The 16,713-nt window shown below is 39.7% G+C and overlaps 1 protein-coding gene across 11 annotated transcripts in view; it reads right to left on the bottom strand.

Moving 5' to 3' along the window:
* The window catches only part of SCN8A (sodium voltage-gated channel alpha subunit 8), a 180,927-nt gene that overhangs the window by 34,292 nt on the left and 129,922 nt on the right, over positions 1-16,713 (bottom strand). For all 11 annotated transcript variants that reach the window (XM_069491136.1, XM_069491142.1, XM_069491135.1 and 8 more), the window contains 3 exons: positions 14,801-15,039; positions 5,000-5,173; positions 2,332-2,688 (listed from right to left, as the gene is read on the bottom strand). In XM_069491136.1, coding sequence (XP_069347237.1) covers positions 2,332-2,688; positions 5,000-5,173; positions 14,801-15,039 — 770 coding nt within the window. The remainder of the gene's footprint in view (positions 1-2,331; positions 2,689-4,999; positions 5,174-14,800; positions 15,040-16,713) is intronic.

Below are 16,713 nucleotides of genomic sequence, written 5' to 3'. Positions count from 1 at the left end.
GCCATCAGATAAAAGCTTTATTTTTGTTTTAATTTCCTATTTTACTACATTGAATACTAAGATTTATTAATTTATTTCTATTAAGACTTACTTTTGAGAAGTGGGAGAGGTGCTCACTTCTTGATTTACACTTGGTCCTTACTTTGTCATACTTTGGAAGAAGAGTAAGGCATACATTTTAGGTGGAGATAACAGTATGTGCAGAGTGGGAGGGTGGACACGATAAATGACTATATGTATTCAGATTATCTGGGGCATTTGTAAAATTAAAAAGGAATATGGTTGGTAAATTGGGGGCGAGCTGGAGAGGGCACTGAAGGGCAGACTGAGGGATTTGAATCTTATTTAATTAGATCCACTATTGGTTCTTGAGTAAAGGAGACACAGATGAGTACAGAGATTTGAGAAAGTCATTATTACAAGCTACATATAGAGGGGGAGGCTAGGAGTTGGGAGGATGTTATTAACACATGCATGAGTTAAGGGCCTGGACTGGGCCACAGAAATCCCAAACTCAGCATGCATAAGAATCTCAGGGGGAGAGGTGTACGCATGTTTCTTAAAAATACATATTGCCTTGGCCTACCCTGACGAGATTCTGATTCAGTAGATCTGGTTGTAGGGCTTTGAGACTTGGTCTTTTGTAATGAGTGAAACTCAGGTATTATGATGCAGATGGTCTTGAGACCACAGTATTAGAAATACTGAATGAATTACAGAAAATGCAAAGGAAGGGGCAGATCTTAGATACTATAAAGAAACATATGTCAAGAAAGATGTATTTAATATTGAAGACACATCAGATATTTTCTGGGAGTGGAGAGAAAAGAGATAGACAAGACTACAAAGTTGTAAGTTTCTAGAAACTAGATGGGCAGATGGACTGACCAAAGGGGAACCTGGAAAGGTGTCTAAAGCGGGTAGAGGTAATAGCTGAATTTTTAGAGCTAACAGCTATTACGTACTCAGGTATTTGGGACGACTGAGAATAGGACAGTGGATAAACAGTGGCGAGTTGGGCTTGGAAATGTTGAGCACACTACCTACCGGGAGGCAGTAGCTGCATTCATTGAAGGACCATGAGGACTAGAGGGATTAGGCCTGAGGGAGAGGCGGTCGGGTACGGAGAGCAGGAGGGGTTAAAGAAACACTACAGTAGCTATTTTTATAGATCAAATGAAAGAACAGGGTAGCCACGGCTGGTTCAGAGGCTGGTGAGTAGGAAACTTCTCCTGGCATGCTTGTTTATGGCAGAAAAGGGAAGAGAACTAATGTGGATGACCTTGTAAGGGATCATGTAAGCTTGGCTTCTTCCAGTCCTCCCTGCTCTATACTTGCAAGTAGGATCTGGAGGCATGATCTGTGAAGTTGTTATTTCTTAAACTTTAGTGTGTATATGAATCACCTGGGGAGCTTGCTAAAAATGCAGATTCTGACTCGGGGGGAGAGGGGTACGCATGTTTGTTAAAAATACATACTTCCTTGGCCTACCCTGAAGAGATTCTGACTCAATAGATCTGGTGTAGCGCTTTGGGACTTGGTCTTTTGTAATGAGTCAGCTGGGGTCTAAGATTCTGCATTTGTAATAAATACACTCTCAAGTGATCTTGGTGCTGCTAATCCTCAGAGAACACTATGAGGAACAACGTGTTAAAAGCTCTTCTATTACTACATATAGAGGCGGAAGAGAGCAGGTGGATAGATGAGAGTAAAGCAAGAAAATGATTTGGCATTTATACAAATTAAATAAACCCTAAGATGGTTTAGATCAGCGTTCTCAATAGAGGGCAATTTTGCCCCCCAGGGGACATCTGGCAACATCTGGAGACATTTTTGGTTGTCACAACTTGGGGGATGCTACTGGCATCTAGTGGGTGGAGACCAGGGATGCTGCTGAATCCTACAATGCACAGGACAGTCCACAACAAAGAATTATCTAGCCCAAGTTGTCAACAGTGCCAAGATGGAGAAATCCTGGTTCAGTAAAAGGAAGCTTTTTGTAGTTGAAAGAGCAAAGACTTTGAAGTCCAGGTTCAAATATAAGTCCTGATATTTACCAGCTGTGTGACCTTGGGAAAGTCACTTAACTTCGCTGAGTTTGTTTTCTTAACTATGAAAAGGGGTTGACAGGTTGTGGTGGGTCATGACTAAGTAGGCACTCTGCAAATATCAGTGTCTTCTCCCTAATTTGTACCTTAGGGTTCCTGGGCCAAGAAAGAATAAAAATCAACAGACATGGAAGGCAGCAGAAGGACTAAACAGATTGGGCTTCTGGGCCAAGGGCAGTATATTCAGGGCAAGGAACAAAAATATCTACAAATTAGTACTAACCACCAAGTTGCCAATCACCATGACCATCATAAAGACAATGAGGCACATGGCCTGGCCTGCCACCTCCATGCAGTCCCACATGGTTTCAATCCACTCCCCGCACAACACTCGAAAGACAATGAGGAAGGAATGGAAAAAGTCATGCATGTGCCAGCGAGGGAGTACACAGTCCTGGTTGATCTTGCAGACACACTCTTTGTAGCTTTTTCCAAAGAGCTGCATCCCCACCACGGCGAAGATGAAGACAATAATGGCCAGCACCAAGGTCAGGTTGCCCAGGGCACCCACTGAATTTCCAATAATCTTGATCAGCATGTTCAGGGTGGGCCAGGATTTGGCCAATTTGAAGACTCGGAGCTAAAGAAAAATAAAACACACAAACAAAAATTGATAATCAATCTATTTTCTCACCACATGGCTAAAATAAAAACATGTAAAATTAGTAAGTTCAGATTAAATTTATTGAGCACCCTTGGAAAATTCCCCAGACTTTGTAACAGTGTCTCAGACTAAAAGGGGAAAATCTGAGGCATAGATAAGGGAAAACTAATTAATTTTACAATAAATAAAAAATTTAGAACTAGCAACCAAGAATACTGCCTTAGTCTCTTGTATTAGACCCTGAGTCAATCTGCTTGATAAAAACCCATACATGAACACATCCCTTTTGTATTGATTTTTCCCTTGACTTCTCAAAGGACAAGTCAAAGAAAATGTCACTTGTAGGAAACCAAAAGTTCAGTATGGTAAGGACAGTGAAAAAAAATCTATCTCCTTAAAAAAGCAAACATTTAAAAATTCTAAGTATTTCTTTTGCTTGCCAGGAAATAATCAATGGCTAATATGAAACTTTGTGATATGCTTGGAATAACTTGGAGGAAAAGCACAACTCCCAAATCAGGGCAGTTGCACATATATCAAACAGCTTATGAAAAGGGTCTATATCATTATTAATTCAGAGGACAGAACTTTTAGTACCTGTCAATCATGAAATGTCTATATTCTGTAATAAATCATTACAAGGACTTGGCTAACAGCCTGAGGATTATTATGCATAAAGGTTATGACAGCTTGGCTGATGGACTTATAGCAATGAGATCAACATCAGATGTCATGAGCTAACAAATAACTAACATATAATAGAAAATTTGGTAGATGGCAACAGCACTGATTTGAACATTTTTTTCAGTTGAAAACTTCAGTCTTATCTGAGAGTTCAAGATTTACCAGGTGTTTCCCTATGCATATATATCTGGGCCACTCATATTTTTTCACTGACTTTTAATTTATTAAAAATATTAGTTCTAAGGCTTCTAACTCTCAATCTTTCCTTTTGTCATCTAGATAATAAGAACTATTCTCAAAAAAATCTACTGTGAGCTGGATCCCAGCCAAAGAGTAATAAGCAGAGGTTTTAGAAAGTTGGCAGATATTATTTGTGACTTGGACTGAGTGAAATTTCTGTTTTACAAATAGTTTTACTCTATTCCAATTCTCTTTCTTAGAACTGCTGAATATCCCAGTGGAAACCCCTTAAATCTTTTCAGGTGCAAGTGCTTAGGTATTTTCCCAATGGGGAGAGGAAAACTTAAGTCAGTTCTCATGCCAGGGTAGTAGTCGTGACCTTTGTCTGAGTGGGATACCCCCAAAGTAACTCAGTGTTTCAAGGAACTTAATTAGGACATCATTGATGCCTATGTTTCTGGGCAGCTGTTCTGAGGATATCATTATTCTTTCTGAGTTATTTTAGCAATTTAAACATTAACTTCTTCAAATACATTAATAAAAATTCCTTCTTAGCTAATAGTATGGAAAATAAAGCCAGTGCTTGACAACTAATTTTAAGATAATACAAATGCTCCTCAACTTATGATGAGGTTATTTCCCAATAAATCCATCCTAAGTTGAAAATATTCTAAGTCAAAAATGCATTTAATATACCTGACCTACCTAGCTTAGCCTAGCCTACCTTAAACGTGCTCAGAACACTTTTGTTAGCCCACAGTTGGGCAAAATCATCCAACACAACACCTATTTTATAATAAAGTGAGTATCTCAGGTAATTTACTGAATACTGTACTGAAAGTGAAAAACAGAATAGTTGTATGGGTACTTGAAGTACGGTTTCTACTGAATTCAGATGGCTTTCATACCATTGTAAAGTTGAAAAATCATGAGTTGAACCATTGTGTTGGGGACCATCTGTATTAAAAAGCATTATTTTACTTTCATTTTCTGGAGAGGGCCACCATGATGGAAGAAATGAAAAAAGCCATCTTTGAACAAAGAGAAATTCTTGCCATTTCTCTTTGGAGATGTTCAGATAAAAAAACAGGTTCTCTAGCCAAGCCAAATTAGACCTCAGAATGGTCCATGGGAGTCCTCTCTCTTCATCTTTTAGATTAAGCATTATTTTCTGAGGAGATTCCTGAAACTGATTTGTTTCTTGATTTAAAAAACTAACTTCTATATTAAATATTAGGTACTACATTAGGAACTTTAGGGAAGTTTTTAATATTTTAGGCTAACCAAATAAATTGCCAACTGAAATTGGGAGTGAAATACAGATAAGGATTTTTAAAAAAATCATCAAATTAAATTATGCAAAGCTCTTTCTAGTAGCTGCAAGACAGGAAATGTTAAAAGAAATTGGAGAAATATGGAATACCAATCGGAAAGATCGCAGCACCGAAAGCCCCTCCACGTCAGCTAGACCCAGTTCCATTAAACTGAGGGAGACAATAAATCCGTCAAAAATGTTCCAACCTTCTTGGAAATAATAGTAGGGATCCATGGCTATGAGCTTCAAGAACATTTCCGCTGTGAAAATTCCAGTGAAAACCTAAAGAGGGGGGTGCAGGGGGTAGAAAAAAAATAATAGAAAGAGAATGACCTTATCATTATCTCTGAATACAACATCTCCAAGAAGCTTCAAGAGCCAACCAACCTTAGTTAAATTCTGCATCTGAAGACATCAGTACCTGGATGTCCCATGGGCATTCCACACGAGGCAGGAAAATCTTCTTATTTTCCTTTTGAATGAAGTCCCCAGCCCCAATGTTCCCATCTTTGTTGTCAGACCCACTCAATTCACACTGTTCAAGAGTGCAGTTAAAAAAATATTTTCTAAGCAATGGCAATACCATATAAGGTGACTCCTTTTAAAGGGTCAGCAATTATTTGAATGTAAATGCTTGGGATGTATGCTTAAAAAAAAAAGATCACTGTGTTATGATTTGATTAGAAAAATATAGTATTATTCCTAATTTAATATGATGTGTATCATCAAACCTAGACATTTGCTACATTGTAAAAGCAGTAAAATATTGCCAAAAGTGTGCAAAATATAGGAATTAATATCTTCCATTTTATCACATTGTATACAACTATCATTTTTATGTATTCTCTTTCTGGGTTATTTTCAAATGCATATAGCTTGACAGAGTTGTAAAATCATAGAATCCATAATGTCTTGGGTCTTATTTTTCATTTATCATGACTCTATCCATGTTGCTACACAGTTTTCCTAATTCCCACTTTTACTGTCTGTATAAAATTCTATTGGGTGAATATATCCTCAAATTATTTTATTAGTGTTGGAAACTCTGGTGCTTCCTTTTGATTTTTCCAATATGATAATCAATGATGTAATAAATGTTTTAGATTTGTGGCTTATTGTGTGCAAGAATGACTTCTTTCCTGTCTCCCATTTTTCTGCCTGACAGAGCACCTGTGTTTCCCAATGCCTTCTGTATCCTGCAGGCTTTAGCAAGGTAATAGGCAGTATGAAAGTCAAATCCCATGAATGCCAGCCTTGACGAGACAAATACCCTCATTCCAGGCTAATGACATAACATCAGACTCTCACTGAATATTATATTTTTAGAGAGAAGACTTTTTTTTAACAATAGATATAAAACTATCATAATAAATTAGTACTTGTAACTACCTGTTTACCAAGTTTACGTATGAAGGAGTTTAAGGAAAACTTTGAAGACATAATCTGAGGACAGAATTAAAAATAGTAAAAAATGCTTAGATTATAGATGCTGTTTGGAAAGATACTGAATTAACGAATAGCAATAACAGAATGATGATGGAAATACAGCAAAATGGATAAGCTGTAAGTTTTTGGTGTCCATATGCTTTTCTGTGGTTCTCCATTTTTCTAAATTGAAGATACAGTATTCTAAAATTGCAAAGAATAATTCCCTAAAGAGATCCAGTTAAGCAAAATCAAAGTTCATAGTACAAGCTAAGCTACAAATGGAACACTCCTCTGAGTGAGTTCAGGGAAAGTAGGGGCAGCTTATCAAATCCTGACATGCATTTCATCCTTAGCGTAAACCCATTACAGGCTTCCACACATAAAAATGTTAGCCTGCTTAACATACACTAAGTAGAGACTCAATTTGTTGTCCCATTGGTTCTTGGTAAACATACAGGAAGTACTCAGTAATAAGCACTGGCTGACGGACCATGGAATATCTATACTGTAGGAACTGTGTGGTTCCTAAGGGAAATCAACACCGGCACAGTTATATGGTGTTATCTGTGACCAGGATGAATGGCCCCAGACACCTGGTAGGAATTCTCTGCGAAAGCGGTCAGCCACCAGGTTGCTTCAACACAAACTGTGCTGCCAGCAGTTGGGGTGTGTGTCAAAATACAGCTGTAACTGTTAGTTGTGTGAAGCAATTACTTTTTAAAAAATTAAGAAGAGTGCTGCTCTTATTTGCACTGTAATATGCCAAGCAGAAGAAAAGAGAATCATAAGGAATGTATCAGCAATTGTATATTAGTGTCTGCTATGGTTTGAATGTGCCCCCCAAAGTTCATGTCTTAGAAGTGTAATCCCCAATGTAACAGTATTGGGAGGAGGGGCCTGGTAAGAGGCAATTAACGATATCTCAGGAGTGGGTTAGTTATCTCCAGAGAGATATCTGTTATAAAAGTGAGTTAAGCCCCCTCTTGCTTCCTCACTCTCGCCTTCTTTTGCCCTTCTGCCTTCAACCCTGGGATGACACAGAATGAAGACCCTCACCACACACCAGGGCTATGCTGCTGTATTTCCCACCCTCCAGAACCGTGAGCTAAATAAATTTCTGTCCATCATGAATCACCCAGTCTATGATATTCTGTTATAGCACTGTTATAAGACAGTACCACTCTTGTGAATGTCATCAAATATTCACCTAAGTATTTATGTTCTCATGCAGCAGTTCTCAAAGTGTAGTCAAGTATCCTTGGGGTCCCTGAGACCCTACAAGGAGGCATGAGGCCTCCCTTTGCCAACATCAGTAGTCCCCCCTTATCCACGGTTTTGTTTTCCGTGGTTTCAGTTACTTGTAGGCATCTGTGGTCTGAAAATATTAAATGAAAAATTCGAGAAATAAACAATTCATAAGTTTTAAGTTGCATGCTGTTCTGAGTATCCTGATGCAATCTCAAGCTGTCCTGCTCTGACCCACTCAGGACATGAATCATCTCTTTGTCCAGCATATTTATGTTGTATACATTACCCACATAGTTAGTAACTTAGCGGCCGTCTTGGTTATCAGACTGACAAAACACAGTCCTATCATACGTTGCTTAATGATGGGGAAACATTCTGAAAAATGCCTTGCTAGGCAATTTTGTCATTGAGCAAACATCATAGAGTACTTATGTAAACCTAGATGGTATATACATTTTTATTTATATAAATTTTTTCATATGGAAAATCAAAGGTCCCAGCACCATTACTGAACATCAATCATTTCCCCTGCTTGATCTGTAATGCCAATATCAAAGGGTACATATCAAGTTTCCATATATGCTCCATTATAATCTAGGAGACCACCATCATACATGCGGTCCAGTATTGACCAAAACATCATTATACATATAGTGATTTGATATATATATATATATATATATATATATATATATATATAGGGTTCAGCACTATCTGAGATTTCAGGCATCCACTGGGGGTCTTGGAATATATCCCTCTTGGATAAGAGATGACTACTGTACATGTCTGTGTCAGGCCAGCTTTTCTTCCCATACTTGAACCAAAATAACATATCACAACAGATTGAATGCAGATGCAGATAAGAGAATCTAGCCATCTTCTATTAAGCTAGACATGAAATAGATTTGCAAAAATGTCAAACGATGTCATTCTTCTATTTTTTTCTTAGAAAATGTAGTTATTTCCCATAAATTGTTATCTATTTAACACGTAATAGGTATATTATTGTGATTTTTAAATTAAAAAAATGAATATTTTAAAATTTTGTTTTACTTTCAAATGTGGTAAATATCAATAGCGATAACCCACAAAAAAGTTCTTTAGTACTTTTTAAGACTATAATGGGGCTCTTGGCCCAAAAAATGATTAAGAACTATTATTACAGTTTATCCTGAATTCACAGTCAGCTTATCTTTCTATTAACAGTTTGGATAAGCCACTGGGCAAAGGCCTGAGAATTGGTAATGCCTGGTCGCCATGTAAAGCCTATGATGTCCAAAGATTGGGGTGTTTCACTTGGAGGTCACGGTAGGGCTTGGGAAGGGTTGGGGGGAAGTCACACACCTCCTCCTGCTGTAATTGCTTCTGCAGACAAAGTTTAGGCTCATTTGAAAGTGACAAGGGCTTGGCATGTGCCTCTCTTTATTCTCGGAAGGGGTGAATCAGTGCCTGTTCTGTAGTATAACAGACCCTCCCTCAAAGTTAATCAAATTCAGTTTGATAAAAGCTTACACCTACTGCAATGGAGACATGAAAAAAACCAATATTTGACCATAAAAATAATGGTTCCTTAGGTACTCAGTCACCAAGAGGTAGGGTAACCAACTTATCCTGTTTGTCTGAGACTTTCCTGGCTCTCACACTGAAAGTCCTATGTCTTGGGGTGATCAACTTGTACCAGTTTGCCAAGGACTGCCCCAGTTTTAAAACTGAAAGTTCTACATCCCAGGAACTTCTTCAGACCCCTGCAAATTGGAATGATTGGTTACTCAACCGGGAGGAGACATGTAAAAAATAAATAAATCATGTGATAAGCATTTAAAAAGAGGTATGCATAAAGGGCTATAGGGACACAGATAAATGAAAAATTAAAATCTGAAAAGAATTCCTGTTGGCTGAAAATGTAGCTAAGCTATAGTTAAGAAATGGTAATATTCATGTATGTTTGGTAAAGGAGGAAAATAACTTTCTGGGTTTTTTCTTTTGCTTATAATTCCAGAAATTAAACTTAAATGTCAGACTAACCCCTAGCTCTTCTTTCTATACCCTCTCTCCCTGAACGATTCAGTCCTAAAGGCCTTAGGTAGGCATCCATGTGAAGGGAGGCCTGGTGCCGGGTGTTAGAGCCCCAGCAGGGTGGCATTTATGCAGAGAGCAGCCCAGATGGGGAGGAGACACTGAGGGGAGTGAGGAGGTCCAGGTAGAGAGCAGCCTGACATGGGCTGTCAGAGCCTACGCAGGCCTAGAAGAGGTGTCCACTTTGGCAAACAATCCAGTCTGGGCTATTGGAGATGGGATGAGAAAGGTATTTTTGTAAGATGGCCATCCCACACAGGCGTTGAGGTTCAAGTGGGATGGGAGGGTGTCAGCATTGGAGGGGCTGGGGGATCTAGCAGAGAGAGATGGACGTTAAGTCATATAAAGGTGGCATCCCCAGGGGAGGATCCCTGAGTAAGCTGAGGAGGGACTCTCTGCAGGGGAAGGTCCAGTGTGGGGTGTCAGAGCGAGTGGGCTGAGGAGGGACTCCCTGCAGGGGAAGGCCTGATGTGGGGTATCACATCCTACAGCCCAAGTAGGGTGAAGGTGTCTCAACAGGGAGGTGGGCAGTGAGGGGTATGAGAGCCTACAGGGTGAGGAGGATGTGGCGTTGTTTGGGATACAGCCACTGTGCTGGGCAAGAACTTCACGGGAGAATGATGACATGGGGTTAAGGAGACTGTCCATGCAGACAGTCGGCAGCCTTAGCAGGGTGAGGAGGGGTGGCCTGCTGTGGGGTGAGGAGTGTGTCCATGCAAGGAAGGCCCCCTGAAAGGCATCAGAGTCCAAGTGGAGCAGGGCAAACAAGGATGTGTGTGTGGTCTGGTGTGGGGTGTTAGAGCTTGAGAAGTGAGAGGAGGCGTCCACACGGAGGACACGGTGTGGATGCGTGGGTGGAAGGCATCCACGGGTGTGTATCGAGGGCACCCAGCATGGGGAGTCAGAGCCTGAACAGGGTGAGGAGGGTATTCACATTGTAAGAGCTAAGAGTGGCTTTTTGGTCAAATAAGGATATCAAAGACAGTGGCAACCAGGCTTCTCATTGTTGGAGAAGGAGTTACAAATATAGAAAAGGGAGAAAACTAGAAAGAATCCTGCAATGCTGGATTACCATTGGAAGTGACAGGATCAACAAAACCAACTCCTGTTTTTCAACATATAGCTAGCTTGATATAAACTTCTACTCCTGTCCTTAGAGGGGTGCATATTGCTCCAATAGCAATATGCATACCTAGATCCCGGATCTTGACTCCTAAATGCCATTTTCCACGAAAAGAATCAGGGCTTCTTGAGAAATGGCTGATTCCAAGCCTGATGCAGGAAAAATACAAAATTAGCCTGGAATATCCTGTGGTACCAGAAAGCAAGGAAGTGATGGGACATGTCAAAAGGACGTAGAAGCCAGCGTGAAGGGACTCCCACTGGCCAAATCAGGGATAGTTTAAACATCAAAATAAATGACAGTAATAGATTATAACTCACTGGATAAAATTGAAAATGATGAGTCCATACTGATATTAATAAAGGAAGAAATCAAAAGCTGAAGGAACAGGAAATTTAAATAGTTTCAAGGTATCTTCCTCATAAATACTTATTAATTATACAGTAAGTTATCACTTAACATCATCGATAGGTTCTTGGAGACCAACTTTAAGCAAAATGAAGTACTGTATAACAAAACCAATTTTACCATAGGCTAACTGATATAAACAAGAGTTAAGTTCCTTTGGCATACAGTACATCATTTTCCTTAAAGTCCAAGAATCTATTAGCAACATTAAGTGTGGACTTAGTAGAAATGGAAAAAGAGTAACTTTATAGGTGAGAAGCCTGGCAGAGCCCTCCTTAATCAAGTGATGAAATGAACATCGCAAGTAAAGGCATGCCTCACGAGCACTGCACGCCAATTGGTACATACAATCAGAAGAAAACAGCCTCAGCTGTCTGATATTCCTACCAAAATGCACAACCTGTGTCTAATCATGAGGAAGCATCAGACAAACCCAAATTGAGGGACTTCTACAAAATATGTGGCCTGTAATCTTCAGTGTCAAGATCATGAAAGTCAAGGAAAGACTGAGGAACTCCTCCAGGCTGAAGACGATTAGAGAGATACGACAACTGAATGCAACGGGTCATTCTGGAACTGCACCCTGTTGCTCTAAAGGACATCACTGGGATCATTGGCAAAACTTGAGCAGGGCCTGAGAATTAGGTGGCTGTCACATATCAGTGTTAATTTCCTGATTTTGACAGTTATACTTTGGTTATGTAGGTGAATGTATTTGTTTATAAAAAACACACATCATAAGGCTATGCTGGCAACTTATTCTCAAAAAAAAAGTTTTTTATACTGTTCTTGAAACTTTTAAGATTCAGATTGTTTAAAAAAACCACCTCATAAACTTACTGTTGTGTCCAATTAGTTGCAAAAAAAGGCAACAAATCATTACTTTTAGCTATTACATAATACAAAAACTGTATAGTCACACAACTTCCCTGGGCTTCAATTTCCTCTATAAAATAGAGAGGTTGGATCAAATTATCTCTTATGTTCCTTCCATTATCATTTTCTCTTTCAGGAAGGGTGGAAGAGGTGGAAATCTTCAATTTGCAAAAGACTGTTCTCATCTTCCCTCAAAAACATCTGCATTTCTATGGATAAACAAAACTTAATTCACTGTCTGAGCTGTGGAAAAAGCCTCATACTCCAACCATAAGAAAAGGCTGTGCTCTATTTCACAAGGTAGTCAATCTCATTTCTTTCCCATCCTTTTATCCTCAGGTTCAGTCAAAGGCTCTATTTAAATCTCCAAACCTTTGAAAATTCTCCTACTGAATTAGACTAATACAGTTCCTAAGACTTACAAGGCACTTTTAACTATTCCAAAAACTTCTGTATAGGTTCTCATTTTATCCTCCCCAACACTGATGACATGATATTATCCTAACTTTACAGATTCAATACATTTCTGGACAGAAATCAATGGCTTATTTAGGGTTACACTGTATCTAATAGGAACAAAAACCAAAATCTTCTGACTTCTAATTCTGTGTTCCTTTTGCCAAACTCAGCACTTGCGTTGACTGGCAGCAAAGTTTATCTTTGAGTTTCTGGTATTGTCCAGAACACACTCATGATGTGAGTTTCCCTGAGGTCTCGCACATATCCGACTGCCTTCCTTGCTATCTCCACTCGGCGAATAGACACACTTAGTATATCCAAAACAGAATTCTTGATTTTAAACTTCAGATGTGTTCTTTCTGCAGTCATTCCCATTTTCCCCTCAGTTACTAAACCCCAAATCTGGGCACCATTCTTGATTTTTCCCTTTGCCCTCACATCCGGTTCAAAGTATGTTGGACCATTCACTATTCTCCATCTCCATTGCTAATTATACATTTACTTTCCCCTTGAAAACTCTTGCCAGCACAGTGCTTTATTATTTTAGAATTTGGTTGTCTTGTCTTATGGAGTCCCTGAATATCAGCTGCCAACCTTCTCTTCTCTCCTCTTTCTTTACTGATGGTTCTGAACAAAGTCTTCTGAATGCTCACGACTCTAATTTAGGTGTCCCCTTTAATCTTTGTAGATTTTTAAGAATGGGAAAAATAACATTATTTGCCAGCCTGGTCTGAGAGGAGTTCTGCTCGTGGTAGGTGAAAAGACCTCTCAAAATCCCTTGGAAATCAAGGATTGACTCTGTAAAAAGGAGAGAAAAATAAAGACTTCGAGAAAAAAATTCTACAGGGAAAACATGACCACCAACATCAGTAACAAAAATTATCAAGCTGTATTTCTCATTACTTAACTCTTGGCTACTAAAATAAAGCTTTTATCTATATAATATTATTGATTGGCTTAAAATTCTGCTTGATGGCCAAGGTCTTGTGTCAGCTAGTCACATGTGACTCATAGGCACCTTTCACAGCCAGGTATTTCACTGGGCTGCACACAGTCTACATTACAGCAATGAGCCTGGTGTGTCACTCACCCCAGATATGGAGAGACCACAGAATCGCCTTGGATGTACACCAGGGACCACGATAGGTGACACGGCCTAACCGATAAAGGATCCCTTTGCCATGTGTTTTCAGAATAAGAATTAAAAATGATATTATAATGCTTTAGCAGTATATCAATAGGACTAAAGGTTGAAAGTGTGTGTGTGAGAGAGAGCGTGCACATGTGGGTGTGTGCAAGAAACACTGGGCAAAGATCATGACTCAAATTAAATGGTTACAGCTAGATTTGAACATGCCTGTGGTGCAACTCCTAAGGAATCATGAGGCCTAGATGACCTAGAAGGTTCTTTCCAAATACTTCTTTACTATCTATCAAAATTTAGGAGCTTCTGGGTAGCTGAACACGTGGAGGATCCTGGAGAGTGATGCACCCAGGAAGGGCATGGAAGTTCCTTGCCCCTTCCCCTCAAAAGAAAACAAACAAACAAAAAACCAAAATTCAACCAACTCCTGATTTTTGTAGTAAAGCAGATAATCATCAAACAACAACTATATCATGACTTCAGATTATACTATGTAATCTATTTTTTAAAACTACATACTTATCTTTAAATAATACAATAAATTAAACATATGACTTAAGTTAACATTAAAATAAATTTGGCACAGATCAACTAATGGCAGAAACTGGATGATGGCCCAGAAGTAGATTGGAGGGGGAAACCAGCCTAGAATTAAAAATTTCGCATACATGGTTCCCATATGGATAATTAAGACCTGACAACGCAGGCAAATTTATAGTTACATTTAATGTTCTAAAAGAGCTCCGCTATTTTGTGGTGGTTGTTACTTAAGGTGAAAGGTGAAGTGATTTGCTGGAGCAATGCAAGAGTCAATGTGAGAAACAAAATGAGAAAAAAATCCAGAAGTCCTTGGCTCAGGTTGCTGAAACCAACCCACTGTACCATGCCTCCCATTCTGTCACCATGGTTGCTTTTCTGCCAATAGCTCCTAAATGACGTCTTCAGAGTTCTGCAGAAAGAGGAAACAGCCAAGGGATCACAACAGTGAGCAGAAGCGGCTGGTGCCGCGACATATGTGGAAGCATTTGTCTTCCAATTAACTATTACTTTCTTTTCAACTAAACTCCAGCTTCCAGTACCAGAAAAAGATGTCCTACAGGCAAAACACATTCAAATCATAATACCAGGAGACAGTGCTCCATCTTACCAGATTTCCTACAGCCAAGACATTTTCAAAGTGTGGTGTCATAGGATGGTGCTCCATTGCCATAAACAGTGTATTCAGGACAATGCAGATGGTGATGGCTAAGTCCACGAAAGGGTCCATAACTATCAAGTTAACGATCTCTTTCAGTTTTATCCAGTAGGGGTGACACTCCCAGATGAGGAAAGTGTTGGCAAATTTATACCAGCATGGCGGGCACTTTCTCTGAGACTCTTCCAGTTCTGCAGTAAGTAAAGAACAAAGATGGCCCCTGAAGCACAGAGAGAAAATGAAGGGGACACACTACTAATCCTCATAGGTCGTTATCACTGTTATTGATATGAGAATAAAGGCGCTTAAGTGCTGACATTCCTAAGTGTTTCCCTTCTCTTTAAGATAGAGAGGAGGCATAATCAGTACAAGTCACTTCCCCATTAATGATCTAGTTATAAATAAAACTCAATACGGGAGTAGAGCACAGTGGTCAGGAGTCCGGCCTCTCCGATCTGGCTCCTTGACTGCAGCTGGCTTCAGCGCTCACAAGGTAAGTAATGTGTGACCTCAGGCAAGGTGACTGACTTCCCTGCCTAAGATGACTCGGCTGTAAAACAGGGTACCTACTTTATAGACTATAGGACTAAATGAATCCGATAACCTCATTTAATGAACTTATATGAGTTTGATTAAAGATTAAATGTTGATGCATGTAGAGCAGTCAGCACAGTGCCTGGCACAAGCAGGCCACACAAATCAGGTTCAAATACCAGCTCAGACACTTGCTAACTGTGGGACTTTGGGCAAGTTACTTTAATTTGCTGTGAGAATTAAATGAGCTAAAATATATAATCAAGTGCCTCAGAACACCCTAGCATATAGTAAGTGCTATGGAACTATTTGCTATTATTATCAGCAGAATCAGTGTCCTTAGCCAAGTCACCCTGTGAAATACCTCTATTATGTTCTCAAAGAAGCACAAGTCACTGTCCCTGCCTTGAGTTCACAACTCACAACTGAGTTAGGAACACAAGTTGCATAACTTCCCCCTTTGACCCTTCCTCCCTCATCATCCTCTCTCTCCTCTCCCTTCCTTTCTTCTTCTCTCTTGCCCTTTCCTACTCTCATCCTTTATGTCTCTCTTTCTTTCTGTGGCTTTTTCCTCTTTCCCTCCCTAGGTCGTTGTTGTCTTTTCTTTTTCTTTCTCTCCTTTTCTTTCTTATCTTTGCTGTTTCTTTTAGAAACAGAACCTGTCTTTTCCAAACAAGAACTCAGGTGAGCCTCAAGACATAAAACAAACCAGAAAATGCTCTAGTTAAAGCGGGAACAGGAGCATGGAGCCCGGTCCGATTGTTGTCTTCCTTCCCTGAGGTACCCCCCGGAACCCTAGGACTCTGGTGCAGACTGAAAAATCACTGGACTAGAAGATTTCCAAGGTCAGTTACAAAGCAAAGATTAAAAAGAATGATTAGACATAAAAGGCAGAAAGCAACTCACCTGGTAGCTATAACAATCTAGGCATGAGGCCCTAGGCGACAAAGCTCTCAAGTAAGGATTATGAAATAACAAGGACCTTGATCTAAGAGGCGTATTTTTGAAAACTGGTCAGAATGATAATCCTTAGAAGTGAGATATTGATTCCACAGGGTTGGCTGTAACAGCTAGCCACCCCCCGCCCCCAACCAATGCTGCTGACAATATCAAAACATTTAGGGGATAAAAAAAGTTCCCCAACATTTCACCAAAACCAAGATGGCTCCCTTAAATCAGTCTGCCTCTCCTTTTCCCACCAACTGGATGTGCCTGTGGTGATGGCTTTATTTTAGATGGGGTGGTTTTTGTTGGGTTTCTGATTGGCTCCTTGGTTGCTAAGAAAATGGTTGCCTTGGTTTTTCAGATTTAAGGGCCACAGCAAGCGCCAC

The sequence above is a fragment of the Eulemur rufifrons genome, chromosome 16 (genome assembly GCF_041146395.1).
Source record: "Eulemur rufifrons isolate Redbay chromosome 16, OSU_ERuf_1, whole genome shotgun sequence".
NCBI classification, from domain to species: domain Eukaryota; kingdom Metazoa; phylum Chordata; class Mammalia; order Primates; family Lemuridae; genus Eulemur; species Eulemur rufifrons.
Note: the sequence above shows the minus strand (reverse complement) of the source record. Positions and strands in the feature narration are given on the sequence as shown.